We start from the raw sequence: 16651 nt of genomic DNA on the forward strand, positions 1-16651 counted from the left end.
CACACAACGAGTGTTTATACTCCTTATAAACACAAAAAGGCAGTTAAACTTTATTGTTTGGCGACGGAGGTATCTGACCTCATTACTATGGTCTCGTCGCACCAATATTCTTTCAAAGAGCGCTTTTACCATACGAATCGAAGTGTTATGCTGAATTCTCGAGGAAAGTTTGTAGCTTCACTGGATAGCGCAATAAACCAACAAATGAACCATTTTTGTGTCGCACGGGACGCAGACTGCAGACTACTTCAGATGCAGATGTAAATAGCTGTTAGCCGACTTAGCTCGCTTATCAATCAGATAATTGATTTCTCGGTGAGGATCTGACAATACATCAGTCTCCCTGTCGGTATAACGAGTACAATATGAGGATAAGTCGTATGCTTCAAATCTTGTTAGCCAGTTGTAAAGTTAAACTGTGGCGTATCAAGTTTTCACAATTACCGTTATGGAGGTATCCATATTAATAACTGATTCATCCCGACTCACAAAGGGCCTAGCAGCCATGCTAACTAGTTAGCAATCAAGCTAAGTAACGCTAGCTACAGCTAAAATAAATAAATTACAAGACTGCAAAACGCATGGATAACGTATTCGCATAGCTAATTACAACATGCAAAAGCAAGCGTTTTGCAATTACAACCAAAATATTGAAAAATAAAACACTTGAATTTGAAATAATAATGCCCATCCGATCATCGAATGAAAACAAAAAGACCGAAGATAATAAGTGAGCACAATGGTGAAGCTAAGAAAAACTGCAACCTTAAAACCCATAATAAATGGCCCATGCAACTCTAGCGAACAATTGATGCTCCGTGTCTGTTAGCTGTGTGGCTAATGCTAACCCAACGTTAGTGCGTGCGCTTTGTTGTCTGCGCCAGGCGCGTCCTTTCCCCTGCTGCAAAATTCCAAACAAAGCTCAGTTTTTCGATATCGCTTACCAGTGCATGACCACTGCTTTCTTTCTCGGCGTATATTTTTTCCCCTTTGGTCGTTTCTTTCAATCTTCAGAGCCCAAACATTGTTCTCCCGCAACTGCTGCGCTCCTCCATCTTGTCTTAGCGCGGGGAACTCTGGGTAGAGCGGACGGGTCCTGAGAGGAGACAGACGAATGCTTTGATCTAGGGCACCAGAGCAGCGTCCGATAGTGAACTGCCGCTCAGCGGGACCACTCGGCAATGACCCCTAGACAGATATTGGAGAGGACAGACACCAAAAAGCAGTGCTCTGTTTCTTGATTCATTAAATAACAACTGATACTGCTTTGCTGTTTATTCGACCTGTACCGATTTGGATGGTGGTTCATTCCATATGTGAAGTGCAGACGGCTCAGCTGGATTGTAAAATCTGATGTAACGACGTCATCCGCCACACTTGGAAACAAAGCAGAAGTTTATGTTATTTATTGTGGACAAGCATATTGTTACCCGCTGAGTAGTCGATACACTTATCAACAAGAACTGTGACTCAAATTTCGATCCTGTTAAGTTAATTCTATGGGATGTGACAATAAGAGGAAACGTTGTTGTTGTTGTAGTTATTGTTGCTTTTTCATATTAAGTTGTTTACAGCTTTGTTGGCCCATTTGAACCCCATTATTTCTGAACTATCAATCGAGGTTAACCTTAGCAGTAGTGACGACGTAAAAATGAATGGGGTGTTTTGTCCAATGTGCATCAGTTGACTACAGTCTGTCCCACATTTAAAGCTGAGATTCTTCCACGCACAGTCTTTCCTGAATACTTTGCCTGGGGAAATGAAATGTTCTCCATCCACACCATGTTTTAATTCCCACAAAACCTCCAAACTGATTTTAGTTTTCTGATTTAAAACTCTTTTAAGACAGAGCACATCTGTTTTTCTCAGACATGTTTTTCTTTCGTTCGTTATATCCCTTTGGTTCCCAACAAAGGGCACAGAGTGACACATAGTGACTGTGTTCTCATTTCAGTGATGTCGGGAAAACTGTGACACATTTAGTTTAAAAAAAGATATAAAAGAGAGAGAGAGATCCGTTCTCCAAATAGCACCTGACTAATTAAAGTCTCAAAATGAACAGAGCGACCGTGGAATAAAAAAATGACACAAACCAGACAGAAACAAACGAGGAAGTGAGAAAGAATGAAAGGAAGAAAGACCCAAATAAAGTGTTGAAAGAGCATTTGTCACACACACAGAAAAGTTCCTTCAAGAGAGGAGAGACCCTGAACTCAATCGGATTTTCACATTGTTGAAAAGATGTGCGTATAGGCGGAATGAAAAAGTAGACAGTCATTGTGGAGGACTGAACAATAATTTCCCGCTCCTTTGCTCAGATCCGACCCCGCGCATTTTTAATTGCCTTCGTAACGACCGTGTTAGTTCTGATCGTGAGTAGTAATTGGAAGGGAGAAGGTAAGCTTCGGTCGTGAGAAGGTCATTCTACGAGCAGGACGGACGCGTTTGTTTACGTGACCTCCTCAATCTCAAAGCGCGGCCCTCGTGGCTTCTTCTCTCCCCAGCCGTATAACGAGCCAGTCGGGTGACAGAGACATGTTTGAAATCACACCCCATGGTGGGACGTTTTAAATATGCATTAGCTGATCACGCTGACAACGGCTGCCGTGGGAATATCTTCTATCGTAAAGTATGATCTGCGTGATTATCAACGGGTGTGAGGGAAAGAAAGAAAAGAGAGAAGGACATTTAAATTCAGATCCTTTTGGGAAATGAGTGAATCAAAGACCGCAGCGGGAGGTCACCGCTGTGATTATTCCGTCAGAGAATGGAAGAAATTAATGGTTTGTGAAAATGCATTTGTGCTCCTCACTTTACGGTCAAAATCAATGGTACACATCCAGTTCTTCTACGCCTGCATATCACACTCCTGGCACAGTTAAAAAATACACAAAAAACAGAGAGAGAGAAAGAGGGAATATTTTGGCTTTTAATCAATCACTTCATACTTTTCTCCATTCCATACCATTCACCCTCTGAACCACTGAGGCAAGGCATGGGCGTGCAGACCTCAGCTCAGATGGTGCTTGTTAAAAGCACAAGATGCTTCAGCGAGGCATCAGTTCAACTGCTGACCTACAAGGAACTTCCAGGAACATCTTCTCTCTCTGCTCCGACTGTGGGAAAGGTGATGTGTGTGTGTGTGTGTGTGTATGTGTGTGGTGGGGGCATAGCACTATAGTTTGTACCTGTGTACTGATCAATGACAGGGAAAGAGGGAAGGAAAAGAAGGTGAGAGGAAAAGCCAGAGAAAGAAAGAGATTTAAAAAAAAAAAAGACTGTCAGTTATCTGTCTGCTATGTAAGAAAACTTGAAAGGTCATACGAGTGCTTCTGGATGGTGATCGCTTCTCTTAGCTCATCAATAATTCAGAAGGCAGTACATTACTTTCTCTCTCTCTCTCTCTCTCTTTCTCTCTCTTTTTCTCTCTCTCTCTCTCTATCACTCACTCTCTTTTCTACTCTCCTTCTCTCCTACCACAGGGATGTCATACATATCTTAATATTCCATTACATTGTTTGGCTGTCACAGAAAGCTATAAGATGTATGGAAGATTGGCAGCCAAGGCTAATCATTGCGCAACACTCATGAGAGCTATCATCTCATTGGGGAACTGTCCTGTCAATCAACAACCTGCAAAGAGCAGGTTTATCCTATGTTGCTAATAGATTCAGAGCCTTTTTATTCAACTGTGTTGATACAGATATGTTAATGAGGATATTAAATAACATTCATTGTGTTAAGGGACCAGCTTAACACCACCTCAGCAAATACTGGAAAAGATAATGAGTTTTCCTGTTTTCACCATGAACATTTTTGCCTGAGACAGCCACTCTTGGTGGAATAATGCTGCAACTACAAGAAACATAATTGTGACAATGATATAAACCAACACAAAGGGGAGTCCAATGTGTCACATAACATTCACATATTCTCCCACATGCTTTCATACTGCATAGACGCCAAACTTGGCATATGAAGAGTTTATGAAGAATATTTTGGTGCCTTGTCAAGTGGTGCAGTCTGTGTCATTGTGGTGTTATGTGACTCATGTGCACGGACAAATATTGACATGCGAAAGTATATGATTGTATTTGTTATGTAATAAACATTCTTGTGCACAGAGAGAGAGAGAGAGAGGGAGAAAGAGAAAGAGAGAGAGTGAAAGAATGTGCTGAATATTCGTAACATTTCCTCATCATACTTTCCAGTTACCCCTGGCGAATGCGTTTAACACACTAATACACTTTTGGATCACTGTGGTGGGAAAGCGCACGGCAGAGCAGTAACCACTGGATACCCTTTTCATTTCTTTATTTGATTTTTCCATTACGCTCATAGCTCGTGTAACGGAGGAAATGAAATCTGAAAAGCATCTTTTCTGGCTGCGTATGTTCAGGGAAAACATGATTAAAGTTTAATAAAACAAAAAATGGGGAGGTACAAAGCCAGTTTGGGATTACACCTGTTTTATGAGGTACAATAGAACATCCGTCACAACCTGGGTCTTTTCCTCTCCAATACGTGTCACAATCACCCAAGGAAAGAAACAAAGAAGAAAAAAAAAAGAGTTCTCTAATTTCTCCGCTCATAACCCTGAACAAAAACAAAAATTGCAACCACAGAAAACTCCAAACACTTCACATAAGACGGATTTCATATCACACAAGTAGTTTGGATCTTGTGTATGAGATTATTGACAGTTTCTGACAAGTCGTCCAAGATTTTCACTGAATTTAGGTCAGTTAGGGTCAAAGCCAATTATTACATTAAGTTATGCTATAAAAAAAACACTCTGGTGTGATCCAGTGTAGGAACACACTGCGACTGTGAAAGATGTCTCTGAGGGTTTTTAAGTATAGGTAGGGATTGTCACAGATATAGTGCCATGGTGGCTGAAAGAGGTTCTCTTGATGAACTCATGAGTGGAGAAAATAATGGAAGGATGGGATGGGGTGTTAGAGTTGTGAGAGTGCGAGAGAGAGAGAGAGAGAGAGAGAGAGAGAAAGGGAGAGAGAGAGAGAGAGTTTACCTTGAGTGACCTGCTTGCGGTTAACGGCAGGGGTTATTGTTACCGACCCAGACCCATTTGTCCAACTGACGCATTCAACAGTGAGTCATCGAGACATGTTTGATCTTTGGCCTTCATCACCTCAGACTGACATCACAGTCACAACCAATAAATAACCCCACGCTTAACACCTCAAGCTTAACATCACACACCTCAAGCTTACACTAAGAGAATGTGAGTGTCAACACTATGTCCCCTAGACTATTTTCAACTTCTGAGTAATCCTTAGTTTAAAATGACTACTTTCAGGAAATGCGTTTCGTAATTGTCATATCAGTCAAACCATTGTTTCCACAATTTGTCTTGATCCATTCTGTAATAATAATAATAATAATAATAATAATAATAATAATAATAATATTAATAATAAAACATCTTTCGTGGTGCATATTTATTCAACACTATCGCTGATTGTTGCAATGAGTTCATTAATTGTTAAAGGCGCCTTGAGCAGCTAATTGCGATTGGGTTTATTGAATTTGTCAAACAAAGCTGCAGGCACATTTTAAGAGAGTCCGAACACTGCGCTTCCATGCCGAGAAATGTCCACCGAACACAAATGCAATGTATTGCAACAATAGCACAAGATGCAGTCATTTCACTAGACAATATTTCATTTCAGTCGTTATTTACCGATTTGCATAACATTAATAACTATAAATAAAATGTTTTATTGAAGACGTGAACTGAAATTATGCTACCTTAAGATTTTCAGGTGAGCGTAAGTGAAAAGGAAGAAGCATAATATTAATCTTTGGTGCTTTCTTTTATTGGTAAACTAGGATGCAGTCAAAGAGAGAGTTGTCCATCAAATCGAGCTTTTTAATCCTTTAAACTAAACAAGTGCTGCGCCGACATGAAAAGCCTTTTTGAATCTATATTTTCCTCTCGGACAAAATTTAAACCTTAAGACACAATTGCGATGAAACTTCAAGGTCGAAAACCCAAGTTAATGGAGGTCCGGAGGGGACACAATTCAAAAGCTTGGAAGACATTAGAATTAAAAAAAAAAAAAAAAGTCCACAGAAAGATACAAAACACAGGCGAACATCCTCGCCTCGAAGATTGAATATAGGGGGGAAACGAAGACGAAAAAAGATGCACGATAGTGCCCACCGAAAGGCGTCAACACGATGAAAACTACAGAGCTAACATATGGGCAGTATTTTTTTTATATCCCTTGTGGTAGTGATTCCACCACGGTGGACATACACACAGAGAAGCTGTTGTTTTTTTTGACGGGGTGATCTGCGCTCGTGCTCGTCTTCCAGCAGATGACGCCATTTCTTCCAACAATAGAAACCGGACTGAAAATGATAGGTTTTTAATTGTAATGAAATTCACCATTTGCGTTCATTTTAATCTTTCAGAGATTGAAAAGAAGCTTCGATTTTGACATTTAATACTTTATTTTCTTACGGTATTACAATAAAAACAGAAACATATTATGAGGATTGTGCAACAATACTGACCTATAGATGGAGAAGAAGCGGCTATTCAGTTACGTTACGCGTGTAACATACAAATGTATGAAATATAAACATTCTTCGATCCAGCAAATTTGATGTTCTTTGCCACCCGTCCTTCACACACACATGCACACACACACACACACACCTCCATCTAACTATCCAATCTGAGGTGGCGCAGCTTACTGGTCGCAGGGGATAGTAAGCATTTTCGTGTCCCTCCCTCTCCCCACCCCTCTCCCGCCCCCCTGCCTCTCTTTCTCTCTTCTTTCTCACAGCATGTGCCTTCAGAGAAGAGGCGCACTCACAAGGGCGCAACCCGTGCACCTTAACCGGAAAACACAGATACGGGATCATCTTAACCACGGACTTTTTCTTGGGTTCAGAATTTCTCACTGAGCTTGTGTCATACTCAGAGCCAGTAAGTACTGTAAAGGAGGAGAAAGTTGACAAAAGAACCGAATAACGGTGGCGATAGTAATCCACGGAGTGAATTGCGTTTTGGAAACGGAAAAGAACCATCTCAAACGACACCCTGAGCATGACTTGCCTTGGATGTTGCTCTCGGAGCACTGACTGCATCTGAGAGTGTAGAAGAAAAAGAAAAAAAAAATATTCAAAGAAGACATGGTGTTCTAATGGAACTACTTCAAATTATCCAACGCCAACAGTCAGGTGCCATCTCAGGTAGTCCTCTCAATTGAAAAAGTACATCTTCTCAACTGAAGTTATGGCCGCTCTTCGACGGAAATTCGGAGAAGACTACCAGGTGGTAAACACGAACCGAGAAACCACTTTCTCCGCGCCCGCGAAAAAGAAACGGCAGCGCTTCGTGGAGAAGAACGGACGCTGCAACGTTCAGCATGGAAACCTCGGTGGGGAAACCAGTCGTTACATCTCGGATCTTTTTACTACGCTGGTAGACCTAAAGTGGCGTTGGAACCTTCTCATCTTCATACTCACCTACACCATAGCCTGGTTGGTCATGGCTTCTATGTGGTGGATCATTGCCTACATAAGGGGAGACCTGAACCATGGTCACGACCCGTCTTACACTCCCTGTGTGGCCAACGTTTACAACTTCCCCTCGGCGTTTCTTTTTTTCATCGAGACTGAGGCGACCATCGGCTATGGTTACCGTTACATTACCGAAAAATGTCCAGAGGGCATCATTTTGTTCCTCTTCCAGTCGCTGCTCGGTTCCATCGTGGACGCATTCCTCATCGGTTGCATGTTCATTAAGATGTCCCAACCGAAGAAGCGCGCAGAGACGCTTATGTTCAGTCAGGACGCGGTCATTTCGCAGCGTGATGGAAAACTCTGCTTGATGTTTCGTGTGGGCAACCTGAGGAACAGCCATATGGTGTCCGCACAGATCAGGTGTAAACTCATAAAGGTGAGTCCTACACGGAAGCGAGCGCGCTCAGAGAACATGAAAACACACAGACACATACACACACACACGCGCACACACACAGAAGAGGTTTTTTTGGGGGGGGAGAAAAACAATAACACGCTTAGAAATGGAGAGAGAGAGAGAGAGAGAGAGAGAGAGAGAGAGAATCACAGCTGCTCTGTCTTCTGTCGGGTAACCGGGGCATTTATTAGCCATAATGTGGCACACGCACGCGGAGTGTTGAGTATCTTCCCCAAGAAACAGGAGTTGACATAAATGAAAAACTACGGAATTATGACCACCATTAATCCTCGCAAGCTCATTTTGTGCGCGTTCTCTCATAAGAGTAATTTAGTTCCCCAACCCCCAGGAGATCCATCAACTTGCCAAGTATAACTAAAATGTCATTTGCAAGCAATACACCAAGAAAGGTCAGCTGTATGAATCTGATAAATGCGATACAAATTTATCTGTTATTACGAAGAGATCCTTGATTGAGGGTGACTTCAAAAGACGCCTAACACACTGTGGAGAATCGTAACCTACTCTGCGAGTCAAGCGTTAACGCGTCCTCCTTAATTGCCCTCACCATCCGCGACAGGATCTGAATTTATCCACGCTTTTCTCTTCATCGCATCACGGGTTTCCCTTTTCACTGCCTGTATCTTGAAAGAGCTTGAAATTGAATTACTATAAACCAAGCGCGGCAAGGTTTTTGTTACGCTTGAGCGGCAGGCGTATTGGCTTTGATAAACCAGTGGAGCACCAAACGTGGTCGTTCGAGTTGACAAACGATACTGTCTAACATCTGTTGCACCGAACCCTGTGACATTTAGACTGGCAGTTGCTAGGATTGCGCTACAGTTCCACGTCAGTGAACTTTTACTTATTCCTAGACAGAGACTTTCAACAGTTCAGCTGGTAAGAAAGAAAGTTGATTTCTGCTTAGCGTTCGAATCCTGGCACTTTGTTAAGAATTTTGCTTGACAATCAATGTAATATACCAACAAAAATAACGCAATAGAGAGGGCAATTTGTTTTACACATACACGCACGCACACACACAGAGGGAGAGTGAGCTTTGTTCGTGTGGGTGTGAGGATGTTCCTCTCATTTGTTATACTGCAAAATCACGAGAACGCTCTTGTTTCTACAACACACACTATCGTCACACTCTGGCACTACCCTGCATCGCTGAAAAAAATGTCACTGGAGAAGACAGCCATGTGGCGAACACCTGGGCTTAGTTTTACTGTCAGCTGAAGCGTCTGTTGTCTGTTCAATAATTATAAATAATACGCTTTTAACAAGAGTAGTTTGACCCACTTTATATTAAACATCTCTTAAAAGTAGTGTTCACAATACACAATGACAGCATGTATGAATTCTGTAGGTTCCTTTGGGGCAGCAGTAGGCAAGCTGTTTCAGTCCCAGACTCATTTAAACGATCCCAGAGTGACTGGTTTCATACAAGGATGGAGACAATGAACTTAATTACCCAGTATGGAGAGGATGCAATGATTGATTAAGTGCCCTTGGTCAATAGTGTCTGACTTAATGAAGCACAGACTGCCAGGGTTATCCGAAATGAAGTCCCTCTTGTATGTGTGTGTGTGTGCGTGTGTGTGTATGTGTGGTCATGTGTGTAAGAGAGAGAGAGAGAGAGAGCGAGAGAGAAAGGCTGAACACTGTATCGTTATTGAGAGAGAGAGAAGGAAATTTGGAAATTGCATAATGACCTTGTAAGAGTAAGCTAGGAATACACACATCTCTCTCTCTCTCTCTCTCTCTCTCTCTGTCTCTCTCTCATTCTCTCAGCCTACAGTCTTTTTAGTATTTTGGTCTGTTATTCTGCGTCAGGGCTTTTCAGCTGGGGCCAGAGTTGTTATCTTCAAAGAACCTTTAGCTAAGACGCAACGGTTCAAACCAATCTGAAGCACCAAAATAGCTCTCGCATTTCACCACCAAACTGGATCTGAAGAACACATAACTCACACTTTTTTTAAGTAACTCGAAAAAACAAAAGGTCGTGCGTTGCACCTTATCAAAAAAGTTTACGAACAAGTCGATGTTTAGGGAGCCGCTTGTTAGCGCGATGAGGATGGAATTTGATTTAACGCGCATTTTTCACGCATATCGGGGTCGTCAGAATCGACGTATAATACACTCTTAGAAGCTTTGACAGCTGTGCTCTGGGCGCATCTACGCTCATTCACTATGCATCTGTTCGTTTATTCTGTTTCTTTCCGCTATCACGCGGAATAATGCGAAACCAGAACCAGGCTCAAGAACTGGAACCAAACAGCTTTCAAGCCCCAGTTTTTTCTCTACAAGCAAGGATTCGGAAAAGGAAGTGTTTTTCATAAGCCTTTTCCCTTTTAGCAGTATTGGTGCATAACACATACAACACCCGTTTTTTTTTGTTTTTTGTTTTTTTTTGCAGATATGTTCCATTCACTCTGTAAAATATAGAATCGTTGAAAGAACTTTTTCCGTGTTTTATGAAAAGGACACCAACTGAAGTGCAAATGGTCTTCACTTCAAGGAATTCTCCCTTCAAATATTTTTTTTCTTTGTCCTCCCAGTCAATATCACCCAAAGTACAAAATTGCTTGCATTTCATCAGGTGTACAGTGTACTGACAGCTCCAGATTTGCACACACACAAAAATGTGATTTTTCAGCCGTGCGCTTGCCCACCTGCGTAGCCTGGGCCTGAAGTACCCCTCTAATTAAGTTTTTTTGTTTTGGTTTTTTAATATTTAGTATAGCTCATCTGATAAAACCGGTGATGAAACTCATCTGACGACCTGGTTATTTGTATCAGGGGTGTCAGTATTGCAGAATGCAGAATTGAGAAACATAAACAGCTTGGGGGGGGGGGGGGGGGGGGGGGGTCTTGACTGGGTTTGGTTTCAATTAAAAACAAAACAAAACAAAACAACAACAACAACAAAAAAAACGCCACAGTATTTAAAAATGACTTATGGCATTACAGTCGCGTTGGCTGCCTGACGACATAGGTTCACCAATCGCTGAGGGAAAGGCTGGGATGTTATCATCAGCCTTTTCCAATGTGGACGCAATGAAAACAGTAAAATTTCACACTTAGCTCTTGGAACTCTGAGACAGAAAAAAAAATTGGGACAAAAAAAAAACAACCGCCAGATGATCGAAATAAATAAATAAATAAATAAACCATCAAAAATGACAGATTTTTCATAGAAAATCACCACGCTTCTTCTGAAGCGCTTTTCATAACGTTGATTTAAGAATGTGATATAAAGCTTATAACATTTGTTTTAAGTTCAAGTAGCACCCACGAGAGTAACGGACACACTTTTAGCACAGGCCAATATCTTCTCATTATTTCATAAATTCCTACACAGGGGCATCGTTCCTCACACTTACAACACTGATATAACGGTGTCACAGAACGACACAGTCACACAAGACTGTCAAAAACAGACGTGACAGTTATCCTCCCTTTGCATAAAACCTGTAATGTCCAACGTCATAGAGCGATACAATGCATTAAAATAAAATTTAAAAAATAGAATATTCTTTTTGGTTAGCGATTGCCAGGTTTGGTTTTATGATCACGGTATGGTTATGATTATGCTTATTATGGATGTTATGTTTATCACCAGTATATTTGTGTAGATTTGTTACTATTAGGGCAAGACATCAGTATAGGTTCCATGTTAAACAGTGCCATGTTTAATGAATGGCTTTTTGTTAACGTTAGATGTGTGACTTTGTGCATATGGTGTAGTTCTGATGTGTGAACAATAGGGGTGCTGTGGTTCCAACCTTCTCTACCTTCAGTCCTCACTGTCACAGCTGACACTCAGAGATTAGAACGGATTGGATTGGTTCTCCTCAGAGTGTGTGTGTGTGTGTGTGTGTGTGTGTGTGTGTGTGTGTGTGTGTGTGTGTGTGTGTATGTATGTGTGTGCGTGTGCTGAGACATTGGCTGATGACAGATGCTCATGCAGACTGTTTGAATGGCAGACACAGGCTCAGTTGTTGGCTTGTTGGCCTGGCACTGTGTCTGTATTAATTACCCTCTCTCTCTCTCTCTCTCTCTCTCTCTCTCTCTCACAGCCTCTTAGTGAGTTCGACAACAATCATCTCAGCCACGGCAGGGCCAATCACTTCTGTCACCCCCCCACACACACACATACACAAACAAACGCCAGACATTGCCCATATCTAAAGGGCTGTAAACCACCCAGTCAGGGCTGTCCAAACAAAAGAGAACAACATCCTCTCAGAAGGGCAGGTCGACTAAACGACATATAATATGCATGTACACACTGTTGGATGTTCTTGTGATTTTACAAGTAAACGAACCGGACCAAAAGTGCGCTTGGAGAAAAGTTTTATTTATTAACAGAGAACTGTTACCGCGATCAGCCTTTTATACCATGAAGCAAACAGACAATAGGTGTACAACGTTGCTTGATGCAAATCAGAATCTAGGTGTTAATGCTAAAGTCCCCTTTTTGTCTGTGATGGCTGCCATTTGCCCATTACCGGTGGTATTTTGCCTTAATCAATTGCTCTTGGCTCCAAAGGTAACGCGGCGCCAAAGGTGTGAAGCTTTCTTTGTATCTATGGTAATATGACCATCAGGTTAAACAGCTCTCTTATCCTGAACCATGTCTGTTCAGATGTTATTATAATCTTACAACACTAACACACAGACACACACACACACCACTAGCTCATGGCTGTCTCTCTGTCTTATGTTGTCACTTTTGAATAGACATCACTCACTGTATGGCTATATTTTTTCTTCACTTCTTTTCTCTCATCCGGCTTTTCCTGTTCTTTTTCTTCCTGTTTTGGTCTATTCTTATATCTTATGCCTTATGTGAAACAGATGCTAAAAGCATTCCGGAAAAGAGAAAGAGAGAGAGAGAGAGAGAACAAGAGAACAGCGTTCCTTTAGAAAAACAAGGATGAAATAGACACAGATGAAAGGAAGTGGGAGACTTAAGGTTGAGTCGGAATGTCACCACTCAAATGCATCCTTCTTTTTCAAGGAGGTAAAAAATTGTGTGTGTTTGTGTGTGTGTGTGTGCGTGTGTGTGTGCGTGCGTGTGTGTGCGTGTGTGACCAAATGGGGAGGGGGGGGGGGACAACTATCCGCTAGTGTATGGATTGATTTCCAGGGCTTTTCTAATAAGGGAAGAGATGGAATTATTAGTAGGGTCTGCAGGGCCAAAAGAACGCAATGGAAGGTTCTAGAAACCTTAGGGTAGCCTTGCAGTCATTGATCAGAAAGCTTCAGCGGACAGCAGGAGCCGTCTGAAGTGCTAATGCTTTAACCCTTAAGGATTTCAGATGTTCAGAGCAAGCATGCGGAGGTGTGCACGCGCACACACACACACACACACACACACACACACACACACACAAGCAAACACACACACATGCACACACACACACTCACACACACACACACACACATACACAAATATGTACACAAACACTCCAGCCTATACCTTTATACACATACACACACACACACACACACACACACACACATACGCACGCACACGCACGTGCACACACACACACACACACACACACACACACACACACACACATACGCACGCACACGCACGTGCACACACACAAATATGTACACACTCCAACCTATACCTAAATACACATACACACACACACACACACACAAATATGTACACAAACACTCCAGCCTATACCTAAATACACATACACACACACACGCATGCACACATACGCACGTACACACACACAAACGCGTGTACACACACTGCAACCCACGCACACACACTCACACACTCACACATGTACACACACTCCAACCCACATTCAAAAACACACACACACACACACACACACACACACACACACACACAAACACATCAAAACAAGATCAAATAAGATCACACACAGGGGATACAGTATAAAAAGCGAAAGCAGTTCCAGGTGAACCTCCCCTGACCTTCCGTCCACACTCTGGGACCAGTGAAGCGGAGAGTGTATGCAGCCACACTCAGATGAATAGGATGTGTGATGTTTAAAGCCTGAGGGGAGAAGTGTGCCATATAACAAACATGCGTGACCTGGTAAAAGTACAGCAGTAAAGACGCAACCTCACATAACAGCATGGATGTACCATAGGTAATATCTCTCTCTAGGATGGCGAACACTCTGTGTGTGTGTGAGTGTGTGTGTGTGTGTGTTTTCTTCATTTTGTGGATTTATGTCCAGTAGAAGATGTGGTAACGCTGTTTTTCTGTGGTAGTATTTCATGCGGTCTGTTCTCCGCTGGGTCTTTTGGGCAAGTGAGGCTGTTTGTGTTCTGCTGATGTGAACAGGAACGACATGATTAATTGAGTTAATTAACGTCAATTAGATAAAAGGTGACAGGGGGATGAGTCAAGAGCCAGAGTCATCTCTCGCTAATGATGGTGTGTGTTTGTGTGTGTGAGTGGGTGCATGTGTGTTTGTGTGTGTGTGTGTGTGTGTGCATGTTTGTGTGGGCGTGTGTGTGTATGTTAGTCCGTGTGTGTATGTGTGTCTGTGTTGAGGTTGTAATCATCAGGTAATTCGCTCTCTGATCTGTCTCTCAGACAGCCAAATGACTGCAAAACATAGTGTGTGCGCGTGTGTGTTTGTGTGTGAGTGCATGTGTATGTGTGCATTGGCATCACTAATTATACATGAGTGCATGCATAACTGCCAAAATGAAAAACATAAACAAAAGGCAGGATCTGAATCTCTCTATATGCTTAGGCCGAGATACATAAACGCTGGCTTGTCAGTTCCCCCATTGTTTTGGCATCTCGACTTTGAAGAAGAGGCGTGATGAAGGAGAGTGTGGGTAGGTGATTTTGCCGACGTTTCACGGGAAACACCGGGTAAAGGCGATCTTGCTACGTGAGCCCAAGAGTGAAAGACGTTGTCAAACCGGTCTCAGCTGCTGCTGAAAGCGCCCACTCCAGTGGTGTCCATTGACTGGCTGGAGACACAAGCCAAAGTAAATGAGTAGAGGACTCTAAATCAGTGGACCAGGAATATCAGTCCAGGGTGTTTGGAGGCAGTTTCATCAGAGCGGTCTCTCAAGAACTTTGCTGAGGAAATTTATGGTTAGGTTGGACTGCAAAAACCCATTACCGCGCTATTGCCGGCGCAAGGAACAAAGGCGTTGGTCTAGAGAACAGTGGAGAAAACGGTTCTACCATCAGATGACGTTACAAATGTAATTATGAAACCGTACGCCATTGGCCGTTAGAGTCTCCAGGTTACAGACCGGTAGACGACGCACAGGAGATGGAAAAGCGGCATTTCGAGACGGTGTTTCGCACGACCTCAGCAGAAAAAAGACGGCGTGCAAAAATAACGTCACGTGACGCTGAGGATGTTCTGGCGTGGCCGGTGGTATCTCGGTTGTTTACCGAAACCCTTTACCTGCACGTTGCCGTTATTTTGGCAGTACCACACGTCCTCCCCTCCTCCCGTCTGCACCTCCGTTTCCTTCTCTTTCTCGTCCTTTCTCCCCGCGCTGGAGGAATGAAGTGATGTGTAAGGTGAGTCAGGTGAGCCGTGTGTAAGGCGTCATCATGCTGTAAGGCATTTGGGTCACATGACCCTGGTTGTGACATGGGCATAGGATGAGTGTGTCAAGAACATACATGGATACAGGAGATACATTATATGCCTCAGAGAGAGAGAGAGAGAGAAAATATTAACGTGTATCCGTTGAATGGATCGGGGGGGCGGGGGGGCATACCATGCCCGTGGGTGGGCTTTCTTTTCCTCTGCTATAAATCAGATTTTCATGTACCTTGACATGTAGATCCTAAAATCAAAACCAGTTAATGTAAATTCAGAACTGGTAAAAGCCTTGAAGGAGAAGTTCACCATTGTTGACATACAAGTCCATTTTAACCATGAACTCAGTGCTTCAATATTTTGTGCATTTTCTGTGACCAATTAGAGGAAGCACTGGTCTCTAGACCAGTGTTTCCACTTTGAAATCCAGTACAAAATCCTTATCAGTCTGCGACTTTCCAGTATAGGCAGCATGGTGACCACTAAAAGCTGAAACACATTGTAAACCAAAGTTGAATATCAAGCGAATGTGACCTCATTTCAGTTTGGTTCTAAATGCGTGGACCGTGATGCAGCAAAGGCCCGGCGATGAGCTTACAGAAAAGTCTGGAAAGAATATGTAAATTTAGGGATGGTGCCGCCGTGCCGCGTCGGTTTGATCGCAGAAGAAAAGGTTGATCTATTTTCTGACTGTTCGTGCAGAACTAGCCAGAGCTGGGGTTTTAAAGGTTTTGGCTGTTTTCCCGTCTCCATGTGACCGTGCTCCCAGTATGTGAAATTGAGCATTGATCGACTGTGTTGGCTGACAAGAGCGATTCCAATTCCAAGTTTGGAATGAGCGCGGTTCAAAGTTTCCAAATGCCAGCTTCCCTGTGGGGGGGTTTGAATCCCATCATGTTTCATCTGAATCTCTTTAAAAGGAAAAAAAAAACTATACTTGCCGAAGTTGGAGCGAAGAAAGTCTACAACAATGGCTACCATTGTCTTTATGAGAAGTAAGTGATAAATATACACTGTAAGGCACATTAAGATGTGTCAAAGATTTCACTGAGTCTTTGTGTTTAAAGGAATAAATTAACAAAACAAACCCCACCCTCCCCCCACA

The 16651-nt window shown here is 42.6% G+C and overlaps 1 protein-coding gene across 1 annotated transcript in view; it reads left to right on the forward strand.

Annotated features, from left to right (window-relative positions):
* Window positions 1-7270: 7270 nt before the first annotated feature.
* kcnj19a (potassium inwardly rectifying channel subfamily J member 19a) overlaps window positions 7271-16651 on the forward strand; it is a 23861-nt gene continuing 14480 nt past the window's right edge. The window contains exon 1 of the mRNA XM_030793418.1: window positions 7271-7936. Within this exon, the coding sequence (XP_030649278.1) occupies window positions 7271-7936 (666 nt within the window). The remainder of the gene's footprint in view (window positions 7937-16651) is intronic.

This window comes from Chanos chanos, chromosome 16, assembly GCF_902362185.1.
Source record: "Chanos chanos chromosome 16, fChaCha1.1, whole genome shotgun sequence".
Lineage (NCBI taxonomy): Eukaryota > Metazoa > Chordata > Actinopteri > Gonorynchiformes > Chanidae > Chanos > Chanos chanos.